The following is a 27,808-nucleotide window of genomic DNA, read 5'->3' on the forward strand; positions in this document are numbered from 1 at the left end:
TGCCATGCAGAAGAAAAGCAACAATCAGGGTTCAGTCTGTCTTTTATTTATGTGACTGCACAAAATTAAGAGGAAAAGTGGGAAGGGTGACAGAACCTCAGGTGCCTTTACTTTGTGACAACTTCTATGGTCGTAATTAGATCTAACTCAAAATCTTTTGTGCTCAGTGGAGACAACTTTGGTGGAGAGGCCATGCTTGTAAAGAAAAGAAGAGGCAGATGGGGCAAAATGAGTGCAATGAATAAATTTTTTCCTTACTTTTGAAACCCACTTGAAGGACTAGAATGTCATAGCTGCTCAGATCAAGAATTAAGATTCTTGAGTAGACTTGGTTTTTTTCATCAGTACTGCTCTAAAAGGTAAAAAGCTCCTGGTTTCCCAGATCCTTTCTTACATCTGTTTCATGAAAAAGAATACAACAACAATCTCCAGTCATACAAACCATGTCCAAACTTAACTGATGTGATTAAAATCCCTCCTTTTATCTGTACTTTGACAAGGTAGTTCTTTCACAGGTCTGGGAGAGAGATGACCCACTTCCACTGATAAAACCCTCTGAGTTTTACTTCCATCTCACTACATGGATATTCCTATACTTTACTTGTCATTTGGGAAACAGCCTTTGATGCACTACTCAGCAGTAGTATTTTAGCCCAGAGTGTCCTGCATTGATCTGTGGTGGCCTTGAGTTTGACACTTGAAGCAAAGAGACTGCCAGAGTAAACTACCACTCTATGTTATATGCAGAATACCCAGATACCTTCCAGAAATATTCTCTCTAATGCATCTTTGCTGCATTTTCACAATTTAGATGGTGTTAATTCTAAATGGATGTGTGAGTCTTACACAAGTTTCTGGAAAATTACAGCACTGTATTGCTAGGCAGGTGGAAGCAGTAGGTATTTTTGAGAAATCAGATGTCAGTCTGGAATTTGGCAAGCGGATTTTCATCTCAGACTAAAAGTTATTAGCCACTACCACTACTGCTATTAATTGCCTTTCATAAAGCATGCATAATTCATAACTGCATGTTCACACTGTGAATGGTGAGTGCCATTTCTGAGTATTTGAGTGTTTTAAAAAGCCCTGAAAATGCAATGTTCATAATTCTGGATTACCAGGGCATAGTGGATTCAGTTGCTATGGTTGCAGGCAACAGAAGAGGAAGATTTGTATTGCACCTCAGGCAGCAATAACTGATTGTAGCACTAACTCCACTTACATTCTTTTTTTTTCTTTAATTACAATAATTCACAATTCTGCTGACTCTGCTGCAGGTAACTTCACTGGCATTAGGAGAGGCAGGGAACAGGCACTATAAATTTGAGGGCCCAGTGAAGAAGTTGTCCCCAACCTATAACACTGACCTATAACAAAGAAGTATGTAAGCAGAAGCTCTGAGTTAAATGTATCCATGCAACAATGGAATGTCTCTAAAAGCAGTTGACTTTAGCCCCAGTATATCTTGACAATAAATGATAATTGGTTCCAAAAGGAAAATCTCCTAAGGAGATCTCTTAGGAGATCTTGGAATTTTATTTTGTTTTTAAAGTATATCTGAAAAGTAAAAAAGCATGTGAACCTCAGACCCTTTCCTGTTAACAGTTTGGGATTACAGACCAGAACAAGTTTTATGTTTTAAAAAATAGTTGTAGTTTTCACTTCTGTCAAATGCATGAACCAGATCAATACTTTGCTGTTTCATTTTAGTGGAAAGCAGAAAGAGTAGTACTTTAAGTGACTAAAAATATCCTCAGAGGTCAGTTAAGCAATATCTGTTTCCAGGATGGATTACCAGGGACACACTAACAGTCCATAATTCCTAACAAAGGTAGCCAGTTAGAGGAGTTGTGACTCTGTAAGTCACTGTAATTTTCCCATTGTATCTGCCCACCTGTTAATATTTGCTGCTGCAATGCACAGTATCTCTGTCGCTAGCTGAACTCATCACAACCAATCTAATTTTCCCAATAGATCATTTAAAAATTCCTTCTGTGCTGCAGAGAGGTAGGATCAGAGTGACACTCAGTGGCAGGATAGCAAAAGTGATTCTCAGATTCTCTTTAGCATCTATTATTAGGATGTTAGGGCATTCTTATAAAATTTTAGTCGGATAGTTATTAGTATTTTCTGTCTGTTTGATAATATTCTGTGTAAGCATAGAATGTACTTTTGATTATGCAAACTAAAAGATTGTTACTTACTTTGCCAAGGCCCCTTTCACTCATAACTTGTGTGCTGTGATCTCCTGCAAATGAAAAGAAAAAAAAAGGGAAAGAGAATTTAGGAAATTGAACTAAAGACTAAAAAATTGAATTTCAGAATTAAGATACTTAAATCACCATAGTTTCACATTCTGTGGTATTCAAATCTTTACAGATAACTTGAACAGTTCAAAGAGTAGCATTTTACATTTTGCATACAATTTAGCATGTTCCCTACATATAACTGACAATTCATGACTTTCTCAGTTATTTGTGTTGTACCAAAACATTTTCTTTATCTGAAAAAAAAAAAAAAAAATCCTTTTTAGGTAAGTAAATACTGGAATAAATTATGGAATAGTTACTGTTAAAGATTTTTAACATCAGCCCTTACAAGTGTTTGAGACAAATATTTTAGGTGGAGTAGTTCTGCAGTAAGGGTAGAGTGTGGGTTGTCAGTCTTTTAGCTTCCTCACTCAGGTGCAGGGAAGGATTCATAGGATTGTATTCGATTATTGAGTCAGAAATTCTCCTATGGGGCCTGTGGCTTTCTAGTCACCCGAGTTCGCAACATTCAAGGATGTTAATAAAGAGGAACTATTGTGATACAATGTTCCTCGGAACACGGCATGTAAAATAATTTCCCTCTGTCTCAAACAGGGTCCAGTTGCATCCTCCATGTCCATGCGATCTGTTCTAACCAGCGGCTCCTGCCTTTCCCCGCCACCTCCGCCACCTCCGCCCCCGGGACCGCCCCCCATCCTGGACACGGAAACAGCAAAGGACGAAGGAACCGCAGCTCGCTCAGCCCTCTTCGCACAGCTTAACCAGGGAGAGGCAATCACCAAAGGTCAGGAGAAAAGAAATCGAGTTGGGATCCAGGAGTCAAACTGCATCAAGAGCTGTTCCCTAGATTAACATAAGTTTCACAGCAGGTTTAAGTTACGTTCTAGCAGCTCAGATCCTTCTGAGTCTTGCAATGGTCCGATGGAGAAGGCTGCGTACCAAAACCTCCTTTAGAAGCCACACCACCCAAATAAGTTCAGTGTACCTGATATTCACACCATTTAGAAGTATCCTTTTAATTTTAAGGCAGCCAAGCTGGCTATCTGGTCAGCTGGTCAGCCTCTTAAGTTGCAATTACAATAAAGTTTTATCCTTTTGACTCACATTGAGTGAAACAAACCTGTGTCAAAATGTCATACGTGTCAGGTGAAATAAAGCTTTTTGTATTCATATGGGACAGTTGTAATTTAAGTGTATGTCTGTGAATTTAAATAATATGATTGATATATTTGCATTTAATATTTCAGGGATAGGTCAAATATTGTCATAAATTAGAAAAAGAAGCTGTTTTTCAGATGGAGAAACAATACAACAAGCTCTCAAATCTTGCTACAGAAAGAGAGGGACCTAGAAGACATTGTGGGATTTTCAATTCAAGATACTAAGTTCACAGTAGAAGAGTTTTTATATGATCTTCTAAAAGTATGTCGGCAGTTACACTTTAGGTAGTTGCCCAAGTAAACCTTGAGGAAATTAAAAAAATATAATTTCAGAAAATTTTATAACATAATTACAAACAAACTTTTCATGCTTTAATATGAGCATTTTTAGGATTGGGAAATCGACTCTCTTTCAGAAGCACCTCTTTTTTGTTGTTTTTTTTTTTTTTAGGGCTTCGACATGTCTCTGATGACCAGAAGACTCACAAGAACCCCAGCCTACGGGCACAAGGTCCACCTGTTCGTTCTCCAACAAAAAGCCATACTCCAAGTCCTACCTCTCCCAAGAATACCCCACAGCAGAACCATGCCCCTGTCTTGGAGCTAGAGGGAAAAAAGTGGAGAGTGGTGAGTTCCAGTCACACCTCTGAATTGCACCTTGCACATTGCAAACCAGGAGGAGCACTGAAACATCTTGTCTGCCATTAACGTGTAACAAAACAAAGTTGCAACTAAAATGGGCCAAGTCTTCCATTTCTCTACATTGCTATAGTTCAACTTTTATTATTATATGGGATCTTAAGTTTATTAATTTGTCTCTGACAATCACTTACTAATTCATCTCACTGGAGAACATCAGAACCAGCATATTAATTCCTTGCAAAATCAGACAATGGCCCAGAAGCACGTCCAGTAGAGAATACCAATTAAAATTCATTTTTGCAGGCCATTCCTGTGATGAGAGAAAACAGTCATCACAGACCACTCTCTCCAGTTTCCCTAACCAGTGGAATTATACTTTTATTTTTAATTGTCCGTTCCATCCAAGCATGTCTTCTGTGCTTAAAAGTAGAGGAGTGTTTTCCTTTTTCCCAATCCACAGATGGAAGAAGGAGATTTGTTTAAAGTTTGGGTGTTAATTTATGTAGGCATATACCAAAGAATCTATGAATGAAAATTGATGTGACTGTGTTGGTTAAGAGAGAGCAGAAAGAATATGCAGCTTAGTCATGCAGAAGGTTATATACACAGTCAGTGTATGTTGCAGTGGAATCCAGTTTGCATAAGGTGTAGTCACTATTTGTGTTATGTTGCCTTATGGTTCTACTACTTGGAACTTTCCTTGTGGATCCCTAGCCTTTCCTGGACATCCATGAAGTGTAATTGTTCTTTTAAGCCTAATGAAAGGAAGTTTCTTCACCTATTACTCCTTTATTGTATATGCAAATGCCTGTATGTGTTCACAATGTGCTGTATCAAACATTATGTAACACTTGCAGAAGGAAAACTTGTTCTGTTCTTGAGTCAGAATCAGATTGGAGCCAAAGAGCAGTTTTGTGAGTGTCTTTTTAAATTGTGAGCATAACATCTTTGCTGCAAAATTAATGGATTTTATCTCTGTCTGTGCTAACTTCTTCAGCTCTGCAGCTCTAAAAGATATAGTGTCAGCTAAGGGTCAGTTAGGTGAGATATTTGGTCACCAAGCAGATTAGGATTTTAAGCCACAGGAAGGATATTGCTCTGTTGTAACTGAAGATGCAATGACTCGAGGATAAATTGTACTAAACTCTGTCTGACTGTTTGCTAAAGACTGTTAGTGAAAGATAATCAATTAAATAAACTTTCTTTTGAAACAGGAATATCAAGAGGATAAGAATGACCTGGTTATTAACAACACTGAACTCAAGCAAGTGGCCTACATTTTTAAGTGTAACAAATCTACACTTCAGATAAAAGGAAAAATCAACTCAATTACTATTGGTGAGTGGGTAGCTCAGCTGGGCTTTAAGTGACAGTCTTGAAAAAACTGACTTACGTGATTAATAATGCATCTGAATCATTCCATTCACTTTAATGATTGATCATAAGAGTAAAGTCACTCAGCTGTTCAGTGCAGGACTGGGAATTTTTATAGTTATTATAACAGGTGTGCATGTATTTGCTTTTGTCTTGCCTTTCTTATTTATGATTGCTTTTATTTTAGACAACTGTAAAAAATTTGGCCTTGTGTTTGACAATGTTGTGGGAATCGTGGAAGTTATCAACTCCAGGGATATTCAGATTCAGGTAAGGATCTAACTGAGAGATGAAGACAGACCTAGAACAAGTAGGGCAAAAAAAACCCAACATATAGTTACAAAATATTTTAAAAACTCACAGAGCACAAGAAAATTGAGAAGTATTCAAATGGATCTTTATATGCACTAAATGTTGCTGATGTTTTTAGAAATGCTTTTCAAAACTATCAACAAACCTCCAACAGCCCAGTGCATTCTGGTTATGGTGAAGCTGAGAGACCAGTATACTGGCAGAACTGTTACTTCTGTCCCTGATCTGCCTGCTTTCATGCTAAGCAACTCCCAGCATTTAAAAGTTCAGTGGTGCTTACAGAAGAAATTCTAGCAGTTAGCTAATTGATTTCTAAGTGCACAAGATTTTTTTCTTATCCTCTCAGTGGAAATGTTCAAACAGACTGTCAAAGGACAACTAAATGCTATGAAGTAAAAGTAGGTGCTGGGATTTCAAAAAATCTCCCTGGCCAGTGATGTGACACTTTATATAAGTAAGTAATGTACTTATTTGCCTTCAAAAAGCTTCATCAGATATCATCTTCCTTTTGATTCTCATGAAAAGAAAATGCATATATTTTAAATTTATACATTCCCCTTTGTACTGGGGACACTTGTCCTGCTCAAAATATACAGTCTGCTTGACATATACAGCACTTCAGTCACCCAATTCCAAAGAGGTCTACCTGCTCTAATACTGGGTTGTGTCTGTCAGACAATGTAATCTCAAGAAGGGACTCCAGGACATATTATTTAAAGTGAAAAAGAAATGTTAATTATTGTATTAAATAGCCACTCTTCAAAGTGAGGTCTTTTGCTGTATGACATTAAATGTAGGCAGTCCTGCTCCATGCTTCAGAAATAATGGTCACAGCCACCACAGGGAATAGGAGCAAGATGGGGTTTTATATTTGGAACCTTGTGCAAGTGACTGACATTGCTACCAACACTGCATTATCTTCTGAACTGTAGCAATCTGTTTTATTCATGATCACGACATGTCTTTTTACAGCAGAGGCAATTAATTAAGGATCCTAGGTACTTATTTGAACAGTTTTAAAATAATTGCATTATTTTTAATCATTACCTCTTAAACTATTCATGAAAGCTGAAAAATTTTATGTAATGAATAGCAAAACCACAGCTTGCTAATATTCAAATAAAGTGGAAATACCTTTTATAAGAATCAAAATTCTTAGAATCAAAATTAATCATGTTCTATGAATATTGCATAAGGCTTCTATGCCTGTCATAGAGCAGAGTGGAGATCCACTTAAGAAGTCAGGGTCTGGTTATTTGCTGTATGCTGCTCGAATCAGGCAGCTCCCCCAGGGCTAGTGTATGCCAAGTGCTAAGCACCTCAGTTTTCTCAGTAATTTGAAGACCTGAGTTCATAATGTCCAAATATATGATACTTTAATACAACAGTTTTCACTAAATTAATCCTACAGATTTTGCTATAGTGACTTCAGTGCCATATTGCTTGTCTCTCCTTTATCTCAGTGGTATCTTTTTTTCTTGCCAGATATTTGCAAAACTTTTTGAACACTCCTTCTTTCTGTTCTCCATTGTGTAAGAACCCATTTAAGAAAATGAACTTTAAGATGCATTGATCCACTGCATAGCTCAGACTTCAGGATAAGGGTGGGATGCAAGAGGACAGACCACTTGGTTAACTGCCACATTTAAGGAACTGAAGCTGAAAGATGTTCTTTAATTAAGTGATGGGAGACATCCTCTTTAACAAGTACATCTCTTTCACATGCTGTCACTGTTGTATGGCTTAGAATAATCTCTGCTGTTTTGACATCCAGAGTATATTGCCATCCTTGCTGGAGAGGGCAGGAGCAGGAATTTTTACTGACAACCAGTGAGTCAGACTGTTAGACATGAAGAAATCTTTCAATCTGTAAAATTGTAAACAAGAGACGATTTCCCTTCCTCGCCTCAAGTAAATCTTGTCTTGCTCTTAAAGAGACATACAAAATAGTTTTAAAGATTTAATTAAATTGCTCTTAGTACTTATTTAGAACTGTAGCTTGCCTGAAGGGGATAAAAACCCTCTCCTTTTGCATGCTGCAAGAGCTTTAAAATCTTCAGTGTATGACAAATCCCTTGTTGAGTATTACTTTATGCTGGGGTCTTTCCTTTGCCTTTATTGGGTTGAAGTTGACGTTTACTTCTTAGCCAGTTCTCACTGATGAATAAGGTGAACACTGCCTAAATATCAGAAAAGTATCACTGAAGTAAGAAAGAATTAGAGAAGTACTGTCATCAAACTGTATACTGAAAGCTTGCTGTAAATTACAGGTTTGCTGTCGCTTATAGGGCTTTGTTGACACTACAAAGAATTTTCAGTGTCCAACAAATCAAGTCAAAGCATCACACAGGCGGGTGTTTGTGGTCAAAATTAGACCTAGAAGGCAATGAGGATTTTACTAACACTACCTCTGTTTGTATTTTAAGACTTGATGTTAAGTAGATTTTGTTTTTGCAGGTGATGGGGAAAGTGCCAACCATTTCTATTAATAAAACAGAAGGCTGCCACATCTACCTCAGTGAGGAGTCATTGGATTGTGAGATTGTGAGTGCCAAGTCTTCTGAGATGAACATTCTCATCCCCCAAGATGGTGATTATGTGAGTGAGATATTTTTTTTAATTTTCTTTCTATTCCATACTAGTCTTGACAGTTAAGAGCACTTCAGCTGCTAGGAAAGAAACTGATGTAGCACACAGATTATGTCACCAAAAAATGATCAAAAAATTTTTAATTTCTATGTGCCTGTATTTCAGGAGGAAAAAATTCTTATTTTCTGGGGCACAAAGTAATTTCAGAGATCAGAAATTATGTCCTCTTTTTCCATTATAATGGATAATGGCTTCATGACCTATCCATTTGATCTTCTTTTTTTACATCTAAACATAATCTCCCAAAGAAATTAACTTCACAGAAGAAAACTTAAGTGTGAAGATGATGAGTCTAAAACTAAGATAAATATAATACTATTACAGTATAATATACTTGTTTTTTCTAATGCTATTAATACATGGGTAGCAGCTGTACTTTGTACAGATGTTCTTTGTACTCTTTTCAACATATATCCTTAAAAGCCACTTAAACTGGTGCATTTTCCCAGTTCCTTTCCCTTTCCAGTAAAATTTTGATACTGTGCCCAGTGGCATTTCTAGTAAAATCATGCTCTGTCACTTCAGACACAAGCAGACAGTGTGTGCTTGTAATAGTTCCCTGGTGTCCTCAACAGAGCAGAGTTGAAATTGCAGTGCATGGCCATAGCCAGAACTTAAATTTCTTGTTAGTCTTTTGGGTTGGAATTTAGTACAGGGGTTTAGGCTTTATAAAATAAAATTTGTAATGAGAACTTTTATGTTTCATATTTCCAAAAAGTGACTGCTGGATGCCCAACTTTAGACAAGTACAAGGGGAACAATTTTTAATGGGTGCATATTCACCTCTTTCTGTTTTTAAAAGAGTCCTTTTGGTCAGTCTTGCCTCAAAATCAACATACCATCAAAAATTACTGGCTATCAAAATTCAGAGATCTGAATGAAAAACCCTACTCTTCACATAAATTTTTGTTTACTGGATACAGAGAAATGCTCAACAACATCTCTCATCATTTCACTGAATTTGTAGAATGGAAAGGCACTTCATTTGATGTTCTGCTTCATTTTGTGTACCCCACAAAGGATGCTGACTAATTGGAAGTGTATCACACTTAAAATGATTGGGGTTTTTTATTTTATTTTATTTATCGATATTACAGTATTGCTTTTGTCCTTAAAATTAGACTCCTGGCTTAATCTCCGCATCTAAATCCTCTCTACTGTCTTCCAGCCCAGACACCAATGGAATCTGAAGTCATTTCTGACATGAGGCTTGTTTGCTTAGTTGATGCAGATAATGGTGTGAGAGGGATTATTGCAAAGTAGTACCATCCCAAGGCTATTTGAAACTGGGTAGCAATCAGGCTTTTTCCTGTGTGGCATTGTAAAATAGCTTCCTAGGGTAATGAAGAAGGCTTCTCTCTAATCCTGGCATGTCTGAGCTATCAAAGCTTTCGCAGTCATGTAGAACTAATAGTATTCCACCAGTTTTCATGAGATATCCCCTGTTTGTTTAACCATCATTGTTGCTTTTGTTTCCTACCAGAAAGAATTTCCGGTTCCTGAACAGTTCAAGACAGCGTGGGATGGATCTAAGTTGGTCACTGAACCTGCAGAGATTGTGGGTTGACTTCCTCATGCCATACAGCACTTGCTGACCACGGCCAGACTGCGGCCAGCGCACACAAAGCAGTAATGTAAAGAACTAGAAGTAGCAGGAGTTCATGCTGCTGTCATAGGCCTTCAAGCATTAGCTCTGCATGCTAGGAACAAAAACACATCTGGCACCCTTTTGTTAGGCATCCCAGTCCTGGTCACGTCTCCACACAGTTTGCCTTCACATACAGTTTTAATTCTGAATGGGAATGTAATAGGTTAAACCCCCCACCCTCCAGTCACATCATTGGTTTGAAATACTGTATACATTAAGCCAACATACTGCACGATACACTTTTTTTATCATCTTGCTTCAGTGCATTCCTTTTTTGTGTTTCTGCTAATCAAAAACAATATTAAGACTTTAAGGTGTTTATTTTTACCTATTAAGCAATTCCTGTATCATGCAGTAAAAATGTACCTGTAGAAAGTATGCAGTTTCTTGCAGTTCCGTGTTTCATTTCAAACAAGCAAAAAAGGACAACTTTCAGCACAGCAATACATTTTGCTAACTGAAATTTTTTTTTCAAATCTGGTAATTTAATCAAAAACGTTCCTAATATGCATATTTAGAAGACCCCACAATTTTCTGTGAAGTATGATTTTATTATGGTTCACAGACTTGCTGTTGCCCTCTCATTCCTTGCAAATTAGTAATTCTTTCTAAGCTAAAGCTTTCAATGTTAAAACCTTGCAGGAAGTTACTTGAAGGTTTTTTGCTCCTTGGATTTCATTTTTCTCCTTTTTTTTTTTTTTTTTTTTTTTGGTCACAAACTCTCAATTTTTAAAATTTCACATTTTGTCTTGCATCTTATACAGAAAACAAAGGAAGACAGACACATCTGATACCAGCTAGTTTTCCTTACTAATAAAGTTCCTTTAAAATATTTGTATTGTAGCTCATCATGTTCATTAAAAGTATCATCCTGGGTTTTTTTTCCCCCACATTTGTAGGACTTACTCAGTTTCAAATATATCCACAAAGCAAAGCCATATATTTATGCCATACTAATTCTAAGCCCAAATAAAGGTGTAATTTCTTGTTTAGCCCTTTGACTCTACTTTACAGTCCCTATGGTATTTTTTAGCAGAGGTGGAGTATTGTATACATTAGTACTATTTCAGCACATAGTACGAATAAAACTTAAAAAATTTTAAAAGTCAGCTTATGTTTTTGACACCTGTAATACTTTGTATCAGTGAAATCACAGTGAGATGCTTGCAGAGCTAGTTCCAAGCTAAATAATGTGCCTAACTTACCTTGAAAGTACATTAACTCTTAAGGGTTTTTAAGTATATCTTTGATTGTAAACCCTATACAATACAAACAGTAGTGCTCATTCCTTACAGTTTTGCTATCTGATGTTTAACCTATGTGTATAATGCGTTTGCTTTAATATATATCATTTTTTCAACAGTAAACTTCTTATGAAATAAAAAGGAAAATGTACTTGTTTAAAAACAAAGTTGTTCAGAGCTTACTCCATTGCACTGTTTGTCCTATAGGCTTTTTCTTCCTTAAGCCCCGTTTCAAAAGCTGGAGTGAGAAAAAGTAGCTCCTCCTCCCATTTCACTAAAATATTATCACTTTTGCTGCCATAATCCACCTGACAGTGAGCAGAGGATATTTTGCATGCCAGCAGATAAACCTGAAGTCTCATGCACATAACTTCGGCAAATTGAGCTTTTCATGATTTTCACTTCTAGGTACACCTCTGTCTTCCAGGGATTATGTCTAGGGAGGTAATTCTGATGTAGTGCAAATTGGTAAGGTTTGCCTTCTGTTTTTAGCTTTTCCTGTTGTTTCTCTATATGACTTCAAGCACAGGTGGCCCACTTCATGTATCACTTAGATGTGCCTCATCTCTGAAAAATGGGCATCGCACACTTGTCATGATTAAAGGATGGTTGAAGTGTTGTTTAATCCTTTAATCATAATTGTAATGTGTTCCACAAAATCATCTTATTCTGGAGCATTCTGGCCTGAGATACTGACTCTTTCTTTTAAACAGCATCAAAGAGGGGACAAGGCATTATGCAGCAGCAGGATGCCACTTAGTGCTTTGGAGGTAAGACACAAACCAAATATCAAATCCTGATGATGAACAGAAAGCAGCAAAAGAGCCCTGAATCACTACACAGGCAAATTCTTATAGTTCCTCTGAGGGATTTAACTCCCCCATCAAAAACAAAGTCTGTGAAGACTGACCTGATTCTCCTTTAAACATTTGAAGGCAAACTCCTTTGTGGCTAGACCTTCACCTTAACATTCACAGTCCTGCAATGGGCAAGACTTGGATCTTGGGTACATTGCTTTGACTGGTTTCCTAGCAGAAAAAGATCCTGTGAAGTAACTACATGTGCCTGACAGTCTGAGCACACTTCAGACCTTTGTCTGAGGGCAGAAGTTTAAAAGAAAAGCAAGAAGGCCTTGCATGGACAGACCTAAGGTAATTGCTTCATTTGAAGAAAAGGATACCAAGTCAATGCATTACTGGATACCAGAAAAGTAGAGGAGGGACTTATAAAATAGATGCCCAGCACTCTTAGTCAACCACCACCTAACAACAACAACAACAACAAATCTGTAACCACCTTTTGTCAGTTCTGGTCATCATAAAAAATACTTGTCATACATTTTTAGTAGGTTAGACTGTTCTTTTCCTGCAACCTGTCATTAAATTCAAAATTACAAAGGAGTGCTAAATCAACAATCTGCTTGTACTTTACATGAATTTGTGTACAAGTAAAGGTTAAAAACTGATTTTGTGAAAAATCAAGTTTATCTTAAGAATAGAAATAGCCAACAAACTGCAGAATAATGATTTGATGAGTCATCTCAACCATAAGCAGTTGCAGCCACCAAGTTTTCAGCAGCAAGGCAGAACTATGTTTGATGGTTGATTCCAGCAAGGAATGAACTGCTAAATGCCAAATATCCCTGAGGTCCCACTGATCTTTATCTTTTTACTGCATGCTGTCACACAAGATACACCCCTTCATTTCTGCGTTACACTGCACTAACACTGTGGTCATGCCCTAAAATCAGTGCCACTGCCAAAACAGAAAAATTATTTTGGTTCATATATTGATATGGAAGAAATGTGTATGGTGTTCATTTCTACAAGCCTGCATGGGTCAAATATTCACTAGTACAGATGCTGTCAATCAGCCAGTAAAATATGCAAAAGAGAAGGCGAGTTTTGAATTTAAGTGTCCAAATGTAAAGAGGGGTTTTTTTCCTAAGAAAAGCTTCAATGGATGTCAAACTTCCCTAAATAAAATAGAGTGCAAAGAGGAGGGAGCCAGGCTGTCTCCAGGGGTGCCCAGTGACAGGACCAGAGACAATGGATACACACTGAAACACCGGAGTTTCCCTCTGTAGGTCGGGAAACTTGTCATGTGCAAGTGACCAACACTAACACAGGTCGCTCAGAGAAGCGCTGGAGTCTCCATCCTTGGAGACATTCAGAAGTCCCATGGACATGGCCCTGCTCTAGGACGCCCTGCTTGGGCAGGAGGCCAGGTGGACTCCAGAGGTCCCTGCCAACCTCATCCCTTCCGCGTTCTGAGCGACTCGCTTAGCTGTTTAGAATATCGGTCACGAAGAAGCCATGGAAATGAGAAGCATCGAGGCAGTGACTCCAAGTACCCACCAGATGGCAGAAACAGCCGAGGCCAGGCCTTGGCAGGGTTTTACTGACAACCTGCGGGACTCCAGCGTCTACAAAGGCCATGAATGCTGTTTGCCAAGGGGTTGGGGAATTCTCCCCTCTAAAAGCCACTGTAAAAACACTTAATATTACTTTGATCTTAAAATTATCGTCGTGGTTAAAGGTAAAGGTTTGAGTGGCATGAACAAGGAAGAATAAAAAATAACTACTTGTTACCATTTATTAAATTGATCTATTGAGTTGTCCCCCCCCACCCCCGTCTTTTTAACACTGCTAAGCATATCTCCATTTTTAAAAATACATGATTGAACTTAAAAGTAATATTTAACAGAGCCACTGAAGATAAGGAGTAATTTCAAATCTGTGTTTGAAAACCAGAAATCTTTTCCATGTGCTATAGAATTAGGCTCTTGCTAAGGCTTCCCTGTGCCATAGTTATTTTGTAGATAAATCATTTTTCTTCTTTCTCTTTCCTGAATCCTCAATGTATCTGGATCTGCAGGAGTTGTTACTGCACTATGTGTTCACCACCCTGTGCCTCACATACCTTTCCTAGAGATCAAACTATTTGACCATTTGGAATGCTTCAGGGGCTCAATTCAGTGTGCACCCTTAGAGCACTCTCCTGATGTGCTGTTCAACTGGGCTCCTTCTAAAATGTGGAAGCTCCCAGACAAATGGAGGTAAGGTTCAATCAATTACACAATATGCAAATAAGCACAGCAGTTATCAAGAACACATAAACCAGATTCAGGAGGTGATTTGGGCCCAACTGCTGTGAAAATATTGCCCAGAAGTAACTACTGCTCTCTGAAGATGCCTATAACCAGGCCCCTGACTTATGATAAAATCCCCCTCTTATTAGATAAAAATCATAAATAATGGTACCCAAGGAATGTTCTGACTACCAGAAGAACCTGGTTTATCATTATGGTTGAAATAACCCTGAAAAATCTCTTTGTGTGCCAAAAGTTCTGTAGAACAGAGAACATTTCCTACTCCACCAGCCAAAACTCAGTGGTGACTTCCTAGGTTTAACCCTTTTTCCCTAGGTCGTGCTGCATGCTGAGGACCCTACCTGATCACCACTGGCCACCAAAGACTCGTTCTCTCCAAAGCCACAGTCCCACTGCTGCTTCAACAGAGGCACCATCGTATTTCCTCCCTGGAAGAGAAGGGAATGGGACAGAGAAGGGAGTTAGGTAACCAGTAAGGCTTCCCACATTCCTGAGTAAAGCTGTTCTGTTGCTACTCTTCCTTCAAACAAGGCCAAGGTAAAAGGCAAATAAAGCACCACTCCTAAAACAGACAGTACTGATAAACAGTAATAAACTAATAAACCACACAAATAACTTGTGTACCCTAAAATAAAAGTGGAAAAGTTTCTTGAGTTTTTTTCTCCAGCTGACTTGCCATGACCTTTTTATCAGCTGTAACCACAAGAATTCTCTTTCCTCTGTATTTTCTCTATATTATCTATATATACTCTGTATATACAGATTGTCTGTATCTATTAGAAAGAAGTTACCTCAGTCAACTGTGTAAAACTTTGAAGCCAATATCTTCTTTATGTTCCTTAGATGGATGAAACAGATCAGTTTCAGAGTGAAAGGCTAAATTAATTTAATTTGAGAGAAAGTTGTACCATTTTCCACAGTAAATGTATAAAATTTTATATTAAATTTATGTAAATGCATACAATGTTTTTTTGGCTTAAGTTTCATGTTCTGTATCAGGATGCTTGCTCCAACAAGAGGGATCTCACTCTTTGGTCACTCTGTATAGTTTCAGTGATGAAGAATCTCTTTAAGCATCATTTGCATTTAATTTCACTCTGTACATGAACATAAATACTTGATAAAAATATCTAAATAGCATGAATTGTAGCTGCTGGGCCCAACAATAATTAACCATTTTGCAATGACAAGATCTTGTTGTTGATTAATGTCCAACTCTCATTCAAGGACTCTTCAGAAGAGCTCCTATTATTAGAATATTTCAGTATAAGGCGGGAGATGTGATCTGTTATTCCCTGAGCAAAGGAAAGAACTGAACTTCAATGCTTTGGCAATTTCTCGGTTTTAAAAGTGGTTTAAAACCCTTGAAAGCAAGATGCTGGAAGGCATATCAAAAATGAACAAAGGCACAATGTCTGTAGCTCTGTACAACAGCCAGATTTACAGCACACCAGTGTTCAATTACCTCCCACTGATGAAGGGTTCCTCACTCAGGAGTGACTGATCAGGTTTTTCAGCATTACTTACTCTTAAAGAGCTTAAGGTGGGATTCCAGATTCCCCTTAAACCTTTTAGATGCTTACCTCCTTCTAGTTCAAAACATTTCCTCTCGCCTGAATCTCACTTTTAGAGAAGAGGATATTCAGCTGCCAAAGCATTCAACTACTTACCTTCATCAGCTGGTACAGTGAGCTGCCCACCCACAAGAGAAAGCAAAGTAGCAAGAAATCAGTGCTGCAGAAGACTATAAATACTGCCCTGTGTGGCAATCTGACACAGCAATGAAACAAGACCCTGTGTCATCAAAGGCCTAAGTTGTGAGTTTCTCACGACTGGCAAGCCCTGTTGTCACAGCATCTGTCATATGCGTTCCAGAATAGAAAAATCTGAATGTTTGCAGAATTTGTGGGTCAATTGTGGGTTATTTTTTTACTTTTTAAGCAGAAGAATGAAAACCCATTAACTGAAAAATTTGGGCATGAGGAAACATTACATTGTTACCTGTTAGTCCACTGCTATCTGTTGTCAGTGACTCTGTTTCACCTTGAATATCCAGAATAATCTCATAGTGAATTCTAACTATGGTAATGCTGCTGCTGGTGAGCCTAAAATTTACATGTAACTGGCAGCATTATATGAAAGTTTCTGAGATCTTGTAATTGTACTTTAAGATCTGATCTGGCTTTCAAATTCCTTGGCCACAGAGACAAATAAAAACCCCAAAAACAAAACAAACAAAAAAAACCCACCCTTGTTACATTACATTTATTGTCAGTTTTCCAAAATAGTTTTTCTATTAGGAATTAATAGATGGTTTAAAACTATATTTTCCTCTATACACTTGTGTATCTTCCCTCCTTTTCTCCTTCCTAATCATGCTAAAACTTGCTGTGTTTCCCTAAACATTTATCCCTACTGATTTCACCAAGGTCTGTGTTACAAAACATGCCAGTGCAATTAAAACCATAGTGAGTGACATAGTGAGTGTCAGCATCTTACATGACTGCATCATATGGTATGGGTCACTATTTGATAATCACTTGGGGATTTAATAATCACCTCAGCTTGTTTGTATTAGAGACTCACTCCACACAAACTTCTAGGACTGAAAGAGCAGAAATTTCTGTTAGATGCATGGGAAAGATTCTTTACTGTGAGGACAGTGAGGCAGTGTAACAGATTGCACAGAGAAGCTGTGGGTGCCCCATCCCTGGCAGTGTTCAAGGCCTGGTTGGATGGAGTTTGGAACCACCTGGGCTAGTGGAAGCTGCCCCTGTCCATGGGGCAGAGATCTCTAAGTTCCAAACCAGGCCATTCTATGGTTTTATGAAATTACTTCATTTTTTAAAATTAGTTGAGGTTAAATGGGAAATAGTTCAACAGGGAGAGGGAGAAACTTCTGGTTTTGTTCAGCTGTGACATTTGCTGTCTTCAATATGAGAAACATTCCAGGCTCACAGTACATATTACTTGTTAATTCAGTACTGAGCTGTGTTAGCGTCTCTGTCAGACATAACACCCAGTGTGGTTGAGATGCTCAATAGAACACAGAAACCTTAAAGACTGCAAGTTAGTTCGAAGAACTGTATTTAAACTTGCAGCTGGTTCTTTGTTCAGCATTTGCGGGGAGCAAGTCCTGTGAGGGAGCTGAGGGTGTTCAGCATGGAGGAGGCTCAGGGGGAGCCCCATCCTCTCGGTAAGTACCTGAAAGGAGGGTGCAGCCAGGTGCCTCTTCTCCGGAGAGCTTCAGGTTGGACATTAGGAAGAATTTATTCACAGAATGGATGACTAGACATTGGAATGGGCTGCCCAGGCAGGTTGTGGAGTCACTGTACCTGCAGGTGTTTAAGGGAAGCCTGGAAGTGGCACTCAGTGCCATGGTCTGGCTGACAAGGTGATGGTCAGTCAGAGGTTGGACTCGATTACAGAGGTCTTTTCCAAACTAAATGTTTCTGTGGACTGTGGGCGTTTTGTTTTGGGGGGTTTTGTTGGTTGGTTTTGGGACTCGTTTTATGTAGGGTATTTTTTGTGGGGTTTTTTTTTTGGGGGGGGGGGTATTGTTTGTTTGTTTGTTTTTTGTTTTGTAATACAGAAAATAAAAACGCAGAACCCGCGCACCCTGAGGAGCTCTGGAGACCGCTCGGCCCGAACGTCAGGAGCAGCTGCCTCTGCCTCAGCGCTCGGCGATACCATGTGGTGGCGGGGGCGGGGGGGAACCTATTTCTCCTCTGGCGCGAAGCCTGTTTTTTCTCTCGTGCGGTAATCTCCCGTCAGGCTCTTCCCCCCCCACTCCGCCGCGGTAAGTGGGAGAGGCGAGGCGCGTCCCCGCGCACGCGTGGTGAGCGCTCAGTGCCCTCCGCGATGGAGGAGGTGGCGGAGCGCGGCCGGGCCGGCGCCAGGGCGGCGGCGATGGCGGAGGGTGGCAGCGCAGCCGGAGAGGAGGCAGCCAAACACAATGCCAACGCCAACGCCGCGTCCTCACCATCGCCGTGCTCGCCTCCGGAGGGCGACGGGACGAAGCCACTGAGTGCGGCGGAATACGCGCGGCGCGTACACCAGTGGCTGTGGGACTCGTACTGCGGGTACCTGGGCTGGCAGGGCTGCGCACCCGCCTTCCTCGCTGCCGCCGCCGCCGCGCAGCCGCCCCCTCCCGCCGCCGCTGCCTACTACAGCCCCTTCTACGTCTTCGCCCCGCCGCCGGCACACACAGCCCCCGCCGGGACGGGGCCCCGCGCCCCCGCCGCTGCCACCCCAGCCTGGCCGGGAGCGGCGGGGGCGGTGTCCCCCCTGCCCAGGGCGGCCTCCGGCAGCGGCGCCGGCAGCGGCGGCAGCGGCGCCTCCAGGGACACGGGGCGGCCGGCGGGTGAGTGGGGCTGGGGCTGGGCCGCTCGGCCTGGGGAGGAAGAGGAGCCGGATGAGAGGCGCAGCTCGGGGAAGCGGGATGTGGAGAGGGAAGCCGGGGGTGTGCGGCGCTGGGAGTCGCTGCGCTTCCGTTGGCTGCGGCCCCGGCATGTGGCTGTGCCGTGTGACACAGGGTGACAGCCCCAGCGCCGAGGCCGTACTCAGAACTGGGTCCATCAACAAGTTTGATTACAGGGTGACAGCCCTAATGCCGAGGTTGTAAGTGCAGAACGTGGTGCATAAGCAGGTTTGGGGGGATTGACTTGCATATTGGCAGCTTACAGCTTCAGGGCTTGTAAAGATGTTTTCCTACGTATGAAGGAGTTGATTTTTTTTTTTTTCCAGTGGAACTAATGGTCACGGGCTTGTAATGCATTAAATATAAGTAGCCCGTTTGGATGATTAAATGTAAACTAACTTAGCCTGTTTTAATGGGCTGTTGATGCTTAAATAAAATAATTTTGTCATATCGAAGCAGAGAAGTGAAAACATGCTGACATTGAACTAGCTTAGATAAGCAAACGTCTGCTGCAGCTGTAAACATTGAAGGCAGTGCACAGCAGGCCTTCTGTTTGTATTGGTTCAGGGGTAAAGCAGACTCACTCTGATCACATCAGAGGTAAACCTGGAACAGCAACAACTCCTGACAAGTCGAGGAGTGCCTAGGTCACATTCCATGAATGTTCGTACCGCTGTGAGCAATGGTAGGCAATTGGGGAGGAGAGCACTGCTGACAGGCTTTGGAAAAAAGCCAGAGCTCGTTTCTCTCTGCAGGACAAAGTACGACATCGCTGATCTGTGACATTATTTATAAACTTAGTGGCCATATGTGTGTGGAAGATGTTTTTCATTCCTTTTTCCTTATTTCCAAGGGAAGGGAGCCTAGCTTCTGAGCTTGCTTTTTTCTTATGTTTTTAAGCAGATGTTGCTTAAACATGGTTAGAACACAAAATAGTATTTTCTGTAATTATGCCCTGATTCTGTTATAGTTTGCTTATTAACTGATACTGCCAGTCATTAAAGGCATGATTGGACAAAGGCTAGGCTGAAATGCTTCTTGGATTTTTACCTGTTTTTTTCAGGAGCTAATTCCATATGTTAAAGGTAATTTAGGGCATGAATAGCATTTTATGCTGCTGAACATGTTTATTCTGAATATTGCATGCTATTGCAACACACTTGGCCTTCTTAAGGGGATTGGGTATGTGATGCAGTGCTACAGTACAGTTATAAACAAAGACTGTTGATACTTTGGCTTCAGATTGTAAATGGATATATCTGGAACAGCTAAAGTGATTATGGCTCCTTCTTCCCTGCTGTAGATTATTGCCCACACAGCAGGCAAGGCAGGGCAGGTCATGTATCTGTCCCTGTGTCAGTGCAGTTTACAGCCTGTGTGCTTATGTAAGCTGAAATAAGTGACAGCTTATGTTAATGTTGCAGATTTTAAACTGGGATGTCAGAAAGTGGGATTGTTAACTGCCTCTGCTGCCTCAGTGTGCTTGCAGGTGTGTGCCAGAGCAGCAATGTTTAACAGCACCCTGGGTAGTGGCAGGCTCTTTGTGGACAGCACCGTGATTTAAGACACTTCCTCACCTGGTCCCTCCCTGCTTTACTGCAGAACATTACTGCTCCTCCTCTGGGAACAGTGGGGCAAAAGGTGCATCCAAGCCCAGCTGTCCTGTGGCTGACTGGTGCTAAAGCCCTGTTAAGCACGTGTGGATGCAAGATCCTAGATGTTGAGCTGGATGGATGTTGCATTTGGCTGTCCTTGCTGAATAAATAGTAACCCTTGGCAAAAGAGTGGATTTCTGATGTGAAGAACATCTTGAATCACTTCAGTGTAAATCTGCCAGAGTCTAAGGGTTGCCAAGGTTTCTTAACGTGTTGGAGTTAAACATAATTTGAATACTTATTTTCCTAGCCCCATGTAGCTTCTTCTTATGCAGTCATTTAATTTAATTTATTCACTGGTGAATAAATCAGTCTCTGCCACCAACTTCAACAAATGTGCTGCTTTTAACAGAGCAAATGAAAGCTTTCACTTGGTGCTATCTGCTCAAGCCAGGATTGGGAAACTGGCTATGTTCCCTCTTGCTTTAGTTGAAGGATCTCTAATTAGAATTTAACAGACAACTTGGACAGGCTTTGACAATGCCTGTGGAATCCATTTTAGTTTTATACATGTTGTGGTTTGACACTGGCCCAACTCCAGGCACCCACAGAGTTGTTCACTCACCCTCCCCTGCCATGGCTGGGCAAAGGAGGGAAAAAGGAAAAAGAGTTAACAAAAGCTTCATGAGTGAGATAAGAGCCAGAAGGAATGTTTCAAGGGCAAAACAGGCTTAACTTTAGTTGCAAAGTCAAATTTACTACTAACAGAATCAGAGAAGGATAATGAAAAGTAAAAGAAGCCCATAAAACACAATTTCCCCCCCCCCCCCCCCGCCCCTCCCTCCTTGCCATTGACAGTGCTGGGAGACAGGGCATGGGGATTTTTGGTCAGCTCATCACCGAGAGTTTCTTCTGCTTCTCCAGAAGAGTCCTTCCCCTCAGGAAGGTCCCTCCCACAGCAGACAGTTCTCCATAAACTTCCCCAGCATGGGTCCACTCTCACAAGCAGCAGCCAAACCACACCTGCTGCAGTGTGAGCTGCCCCCATGGGCACACAGCCCTCCCAAAACTGCTGTGATGTGGGTCTCTCCTTCCATGGGGTGCAGTTCTCCAAGGACAGGCTGCTCCAGCCTGGCAGCAGGGACCCCTCTCTCCCCTGGGTCTCCCACTGGATCACAGCCTCCTCCAGACATCCACCTGCTCTGGTGTGGGCATCTCCCCATGGGCTGTGGGTGGATCTCTGCATCCCCCATGGATCCCCATGGGCTGTGGGTGGATCTCTGCATCCCCCATGGATCCCCATGGGCTGTGGGTGGATCTCTGCATTCCCCATGGATCCCATGGGCTGCAGGGGCACAGTTGCTTCACCATGGCCTCACCACAACCTGCGGAGGAATCTCAGCTCTGGCACCTGGAGACCTCCTGCCCCTCCTTCACCTTCTCCTTCTCTAACCTTAGTGTCACTATGTTGTTTCCATCACGTATTCTGAGGGAATACATATTTCCCTCACCTGCTCCTCTTCTCTGACTAGAAGCAAAACCAATGACTTTGTTTTGCTTTCCTTCCCAAATATGTTGTCACAGAGGTGTTACCAGCCTCCCTCAGGGGCCCAGTTTTGGCCAGCAGCATGTCCATCCTCAGAGCCATCGGCCCTTGGCTCTGCTGGATGTGGTAGGAAGCTTCCAGCAGATTCTCACAGGACCCATCTTTGTAGCCCCCCTGCTACCTAAAGCCAGGCTACTTGCTGCTTTTGATGCAGAGTGATCAGTGTAACAGGCATGAAAGGAAGCTGTATAAACCCAGGTGTGTTAAGTAAGAGCTGGCTCTTACCTGATCCCTGCCTGATTCTCCTTACCCCATTTAAAACTGCTGTGGGCTTTGGCTTGGCTCTTGCAGCTCATGGGGCCATGGCTGGAAGCATCAGTTTCAGCAGCTGAACCTGGGGAGGCTTATTCTAAATGACATTTGAGCGTGCTTTTTGAGACTACAGAGTGGTGTGATTTTCTTTGCTCTTTTGTCCTTTCTCTGTGAGGTTTTAAGTATTTTCTGAAACAGTAACAAAAACAATTGCTGTTTCGAACAGGTTCCATCTGGTAGTAGAAGGGCATTTCTAAGGAAAGTTTTGATGTGAGTCATTGCTGGTTTCACGTGAGAGTCATGTTTGTTCTTTGGGAAATGGAGGAGTAGCTAGGAGTAGCTAGCTGGGTAGAGATGAAATTAGTTTGCAATACTTTCTTGGAAACTTTCTAAGACAGTCTTTAATGTTTTCTCTGCTTAAATCACCTGAGCAACAAAAGCTTCTAAGTGACTTCCTTGTGCCCATTTGCATGTGGCAAATTAAACAGGAGAATGTGTTATGTTTTCTGGCTGGGGGTAGAGCAGTATGCTGTATTTTAGTATAAGTAGTCTGTAGGAATATTTATGTCAAGTATGACTAATCCTTTCATCATTCAGTTTTACACTGAGGATTGGGACTTGGTATACTTCTGTGTATACACAAAATCCTTGGTGTTGATGGATAGAAAAGTTATGGTAGGTCTAATTTTCTTTTTAATCTGACCTCTCAGATTTACATAAGTCTGTTCTCTGTGAGGTTGTTACAAACAAAAGAACACAAAAACTGATCTATCTTCAGTGTACTTCAGCTCTTTAGCAGGGTACAATTTTGCCTGTGATCCTAATGATGGGGGACTCAGTTCTGAAAGAGTTAAAGTTCTTAAAGAAGCTTCTTCAAATTCAATTTAAATAATTCAGATTATTTTTTATGCATACATTTGTAGAAGTTTTCTTGAACATGTGAACAGAGCTGTTGATTATGCTCTTGCAGAGAGGTTAATGTGGGTTATGTTTTAGATGTTAGTGTTGACTTTGTGTTAGTGCAGTAAAACCTGGGTAATGTGAACTATTTCTGTTGCAGGTCGGGAGTTCCTTATCCCTTCACTGGCACACAGGTTCATAGCAGAGATGGTGGATTTTTTTATTCTATTCTTTATAAAGGCAACCATCATTTTAAGTATTATGCACCTCAGTGGAATAAAGTAAGTTGAACTATTTAAAGCTTTGTTACATATAGCTTTAAGCTTTTCATGCTCTTTGAGGTGTCAGGTTGTATTTATGGTATGTTTATGCATATGATATCAAATAACTGACAGAAGTTGAGGAAAAGCACCACTAGGCTAACTTCCCTGTAAATGCATCCTGATTTGGGGGCCAGCTGATGGAAACACAGAATTTGTACATGGCTATAGGCTCACAAACTCCCTACTAAGAAAAAATCAGACTTGCACATTTATGGGGTATGGGGGCAATAGCAAGATTATTAGAAAGTCCTTTATAATTTTCAAAGAAAAAAACATTGAGGAACTTGTAAAACAGCCTTTCAAAATGTACTAGCTCTGACTGGGATGAAATTAATCTTCTGTATAGCATCTTTTGTGGTGCTGTGTTTTAGATTTCTGATCTAAACAAACCTAACCGCCACCTCCGCCCCCCCAAAAAAAATCTGATCAAGCAGATCAGATATGTATGTACTTTGAAAATACAGCCTGGTTGCTAGGAGAGCTGCCACACTGCAGGCTTCACTGAGTGTAAATTTGGTTTCTTAAAAAGTGCAGGTAAGCACTGTGTGTGTCAACCATACACTAGACTGAAAGATTTGTCACTTCACATTTTTCTCCACAGATGTAGTAATTTACCTCAAACACTTCCCTCTTTAACTGCTTCTTTGCTGTAGATACTGAGTATTACTGAATATTATCTCTACTGTATTATTCCTTGACTTAGTTATTCTGCTTTGGATTGGTGTAATCAAATATTTCAGTCTGATTAAGAGATGAGATCTTGGTGGTCGATAACTCCACTATTGTACAAACACATTTCAGAACCCAGGCTTTCTGCTCAAGAACCATCCAAATGTTGCCTGATTGTAAAGTGATACTATACAGATAACATCTTCCAGACACTTTCCTCTGCAGCTTGAAAGGGGTGTGAAAGAAGGTCAAAGTCAAAACAATAAATACGTCAATGTAAATGATGGCTGGGTTTTGTTCAGATAAGCAGCAATTAAAATACCAAACGTTCATTTCTGTTTAGTGGCCACATCCCACCACCTGTATCCTGACAGCTTGTGTTCCCATTTTACCTTTAGTAGGTAGAGAATGATTGATAGATACCAAGTGAAGTACTGGAAAGATGGGGAACAATTGCATGTGTATTGCTGCTGTAAAGTGATGAAAGAGTAATTTACAGCATTTTCAGTATTAATACTTTTTGGTGAGACAGTTGCTTACAGGGAACTTCAGAGAAATGCTGGGGTGGGGGGTTTCTGCTGGGGAGACATGATGTGCTTGAGGTTAGGCTGAATTGTCATGAAAAACAAGGCCTCACAGGCTCAAGAAAGACACTTCAGATCTAAGCTATATTGGAGGGAAATGCAGGTTGTGCTACACTGTTTTTTAATTCCTGAGTTGTTTTGGGTTTGTTTTTTTTTTTCAGTCCTTAAGTCTGAATAAAGAGGAGGGAAGGTAGCACAAATATTAGATGGACTATTTTGAAGTGGGACTGCACAGTTCTGTTTAGATGCATGAGTGAATATCCATTCGAGGTATCAGATAAGAATGTTAGATCTGTGGAGTTTATCTTATGAAAATATACCATTAACTCCAAATGGATGCTTTGAATAGCTGTTAAACTAAAAACCATAAGGTTTCAATTGCTTTATGTTTAAATCTTCCTATTGCCTCCACATGAGTATGGTGAGCAGTAAAGAATGAAAATGAGGAGCTCTGATGAAAACCCTGATTAAACAAGGGAGGATATAGGGCTCCTCTGATTCCTTAGGGAGACTGCCAGCTTCTGCCTTGGCATTTGTGAAGAGTGCCCTTTTCTTTTTCCTTGAGTGTTTGTGTAAGAAGATACTTGGAGACTTGGATGCCTTCCATTTCTACCAAGTTAGATGATTATGTGCATTATCTGTTTATCTCCCAAGAAGTATGAGAATTTTCTGAACAATTCTGCAGCTCAGTACCCAGGGACACCATTGTGCAAAAGTGGTAATAAAGAATGATCTTTTCTTAATGAAAAAGACAAAACAAATTAGGCAGCAACTTAGAATGAAACCGAGTGTTCTGAATTTTAATGGCTTGTTTAGTATCAGAGAGGGCAAGGAGCTTTTGTTTTCTTATAATACCAGAACAGAGAGGGTGAATTCTGGTATTAAAGGGGTAACACTGGTATTGGGAGAAGGATGGTTTTAAAGTTCAGTTTTATTTTGTACAGGGACATCTCTAAATTTGCCATGCATTACATCATAGAAGAAATAGATGAAGATACGTCCATGGAAGATTTGCAGAAAATGATGATAGTGGCTCTCATCTACAGGTTATTAGTCTGCTTTTATGAGGTAACTATTCCTAAACATTAACTCCTGTAATTAATAGCTATGAGTTGTTGAAGAAATGGTTTAAAAAAAACCCAATGTTATCTTTGGCCAATAAAGTAAATCCTCTTTATGGTATTTTGGATTATGTTGAAGCTCATGACATTCACATAGTTTTGAGGACAACAAGTTTGCGAGACCTTTCAATAACACAGTGGTGTGTGGAATTGAAATAACCTTTCTTTTACAGATAATCTGTATTTGGGGAGCAGGTGGAGCAACCCCAGGGAAATTCTTGCTTGGACTGCGAGTTGTGACGTGTGAAACATCTGTACTTATTGCACCAAGCCGTGTGTTAGTCATTCCATCTTCTAATGTCAGTATGACAACGTAAGTGCTCCTGGCTCAGTCTCGCTGCGTTCAGGTTAAGTGTTGAGAGTGTGGTTCAGAAGGAAGTGCACCATTGCTTTGCTGTTTGCCTTTGCAGTAATTAGACTGCAACAGCTACTGTCAGATTCTGTGATCTAAGAATAAAATGGAAATTATTTGGTCACATGCAATATTTTTAAGGGTAGGTGGTTAAATCTCCTCTAGAGCTTGATTTTTGTGCTGTGCAAATCTTGGGCGCTAAACTTGGAAGTTAACTACTAATGTAAGCAGAAAAATGAAAGTAAGGCACTGACTACTCTGCTCTTATTTTCAGGTCCACAGTACGAGCTTTGATCAAGAATTTTTCTATTGCATCCTTTTTTCCTGCATTCATTACACTGCTGTTTTTCCAGCATAACAGAACAGCCTACGATATTGTAGCAGGAACTATTGTGGTGAGGAGAAATGGAGTCAGATGATACCAAAAAATGAGATTTTGGGACTGATTCTGAACATCCCCTCCAAACCCCAGTGAATTAAAGATCTACCCCAGAACTGAAATTGAGGTGTCTTGTTGGAATCTTTTGCCCTAATAGGAACTGATTCAGAAGCTAAAGAAAATGTAAGATTCCTGTATGATGCCAGCAACTACCTTCAAAGCATTGGGAGTTTTCATAGACGCCAAAGAAGTTTGGGAGAGAAAATACGTATTCATTCCAGGAGTATTAATTAACCTCTGACTGATGAGACAAAAACTTTAATTGCAAAAAGGAGCTGTTCTGTTTGTCAGTCTGTGGAAAGCAGATCCCTAGGAATATGCTACCTTAAAAGAAACGTTGCTCCTGCAGTTTTGAATGGTGGCAGGTAACTAGAAAATGAAGTTCTTTTCCAGACAGTTGCCTGTCAAAGGATAAGGGGAAAGAGACCTGCAGTATTAGACAGCAAAGCAAATGATGTTAATTAAATCGCCTGTATCAGAGAGATCAGCAGAAGTTAGCAGCATCTTTATTACTGCTTCACAGATCATATTCCCTCACCTTTAAGTATTTTCTCACAACATTGAATTGAAAAGTTTTTTTGCATGATTGTCTCAAGCATTGTCACTTACTTCACTTGTCTAAGCTAATGAAGAAGTGAAAACAATAGCTGCTTTTCCATTGGGAAGGGTGTGTTACACTGCAGTGTTAGTGATCCTGGTGTGTGTAAGTAATTCTGGAGCCATCAACAGTACAGACTAATGAAAGGTAACATTTTGCTTCTGTTTGGAGTGAAAACACTTGTCTGTTTCTTGCATATGACGCAGAACAGAAGTGAACGTGTTTCAGGAGCACGCAAAAAACATTAACTGAAATGTGTTATGGGTGTAAATCTGCAGAAGTATAAATACTGGTTATTTTCACTTTATCATTGTGGTTAATTGTTTGTATATTCAGATTAACTTAAATACTGAATAAAGAACCTAATATTTTGCATGACTATATTGCTTTGATGATTCATTTACTCTCATATGCTATTAGCATCTCAGGAAATGAATATATAAGCAATAATAATGTTTTCCTGAAATCTAACTCTTCAATAACAGTTCTTGTGTGTTCCTCTGTTAGGCCTAACACGCCACTCAGTGGCTGAAGTTCT

General features: G+C 40.4%; 2 protein-coding genes and 1 long non-coding RNA gene across 3 annotated transcripts in view; 2 read left to right on the forward strand and 1 right to left on the reverse strand.

The window, feature by feature from the left end:
• CAP2 (cyclase associated actin cytoskeleton regulatory protein 2) overlaps positions 1–11,466 on the forward strand; it is a 67,745-nt gene extending 56,279 nt beyond the window's left edge. The window contains exons 8-13 of the mRNA XM_079299949.1: positions 2,865–3,054; positions 3,882–4,057; positions 5,287–5,410; positions 5,634–5,716; positions 8,216–8,356; positions 9,891–11,466. Of these exons, the coding sequence (XP_079156075.1) occupies positions 2,865–3,054; positions 3,882–4,057; positions 5,287–5,410; positions 5,634–5,716; positions 8,216–8,356; positions 9,891–9,974 (798 nt within the window). The 3' untranslated portion in view covers positions 9,975–11,466. The remainder of the gene's footprint in view (positions 1–2,864; positions 3,055–3,881; positions 4,058–5,286; positions 5,411–5,633; positions 5,717–8,215; positions 8,357–9,890) is intronic.
• On the reverse strand, positions 445–17,916 carry LOC306799232. The gene is made up of 4 exons (XR_013773560.1): positions 17,616–17,916; positions 14,753–14,839; positions 2,205–2,248; positions 445–1,367 (listed from the first exon to the last, which is right to left on the reverse strand). It is a non-coding gene; the product is annotated as an uncharacterized lncRNA (long non-coding RNA).
• FAM8A1 (family with sequence similarity 8 member A1) lies at positions 17,559–27,651 on the forward strand. The gene is made up of 6 exons (XM_079299950.1): positions 17,559–17,607; positions 18,004–18,774; positions 23,345–23,465; positions 25,705–25,828; positions 26,055–26,194; positions 26,508–27,651. Exons 1-6 carry the CDS (start codon positions 17,574–17,576, stop codon positions 26,650–26,652), a joined length of 1,335 nt encoding a protein of 444 aa, XP_079156076.1. The 5' UTR covers positions 17,559–17,573; the 3' UTR covers positions 26,653–27,651.
• The last annotated feature ends 157 nt before the right edge of the window (positions 27,652–27,808 follow it).

The sequence above is a fragment of the Erithacus rubecula genome (assembly GCF_903797595.1).
Source record: "Erithacus rubecula genome assembly, chromosome: 3".
Taxonomy (NCBI): domain Eukaryota; kingdom Metazoa; phylum Chordata; class Aves; order Passeriformes; family Muscicapidae; genus Erithacus; species Erithacus rubecula.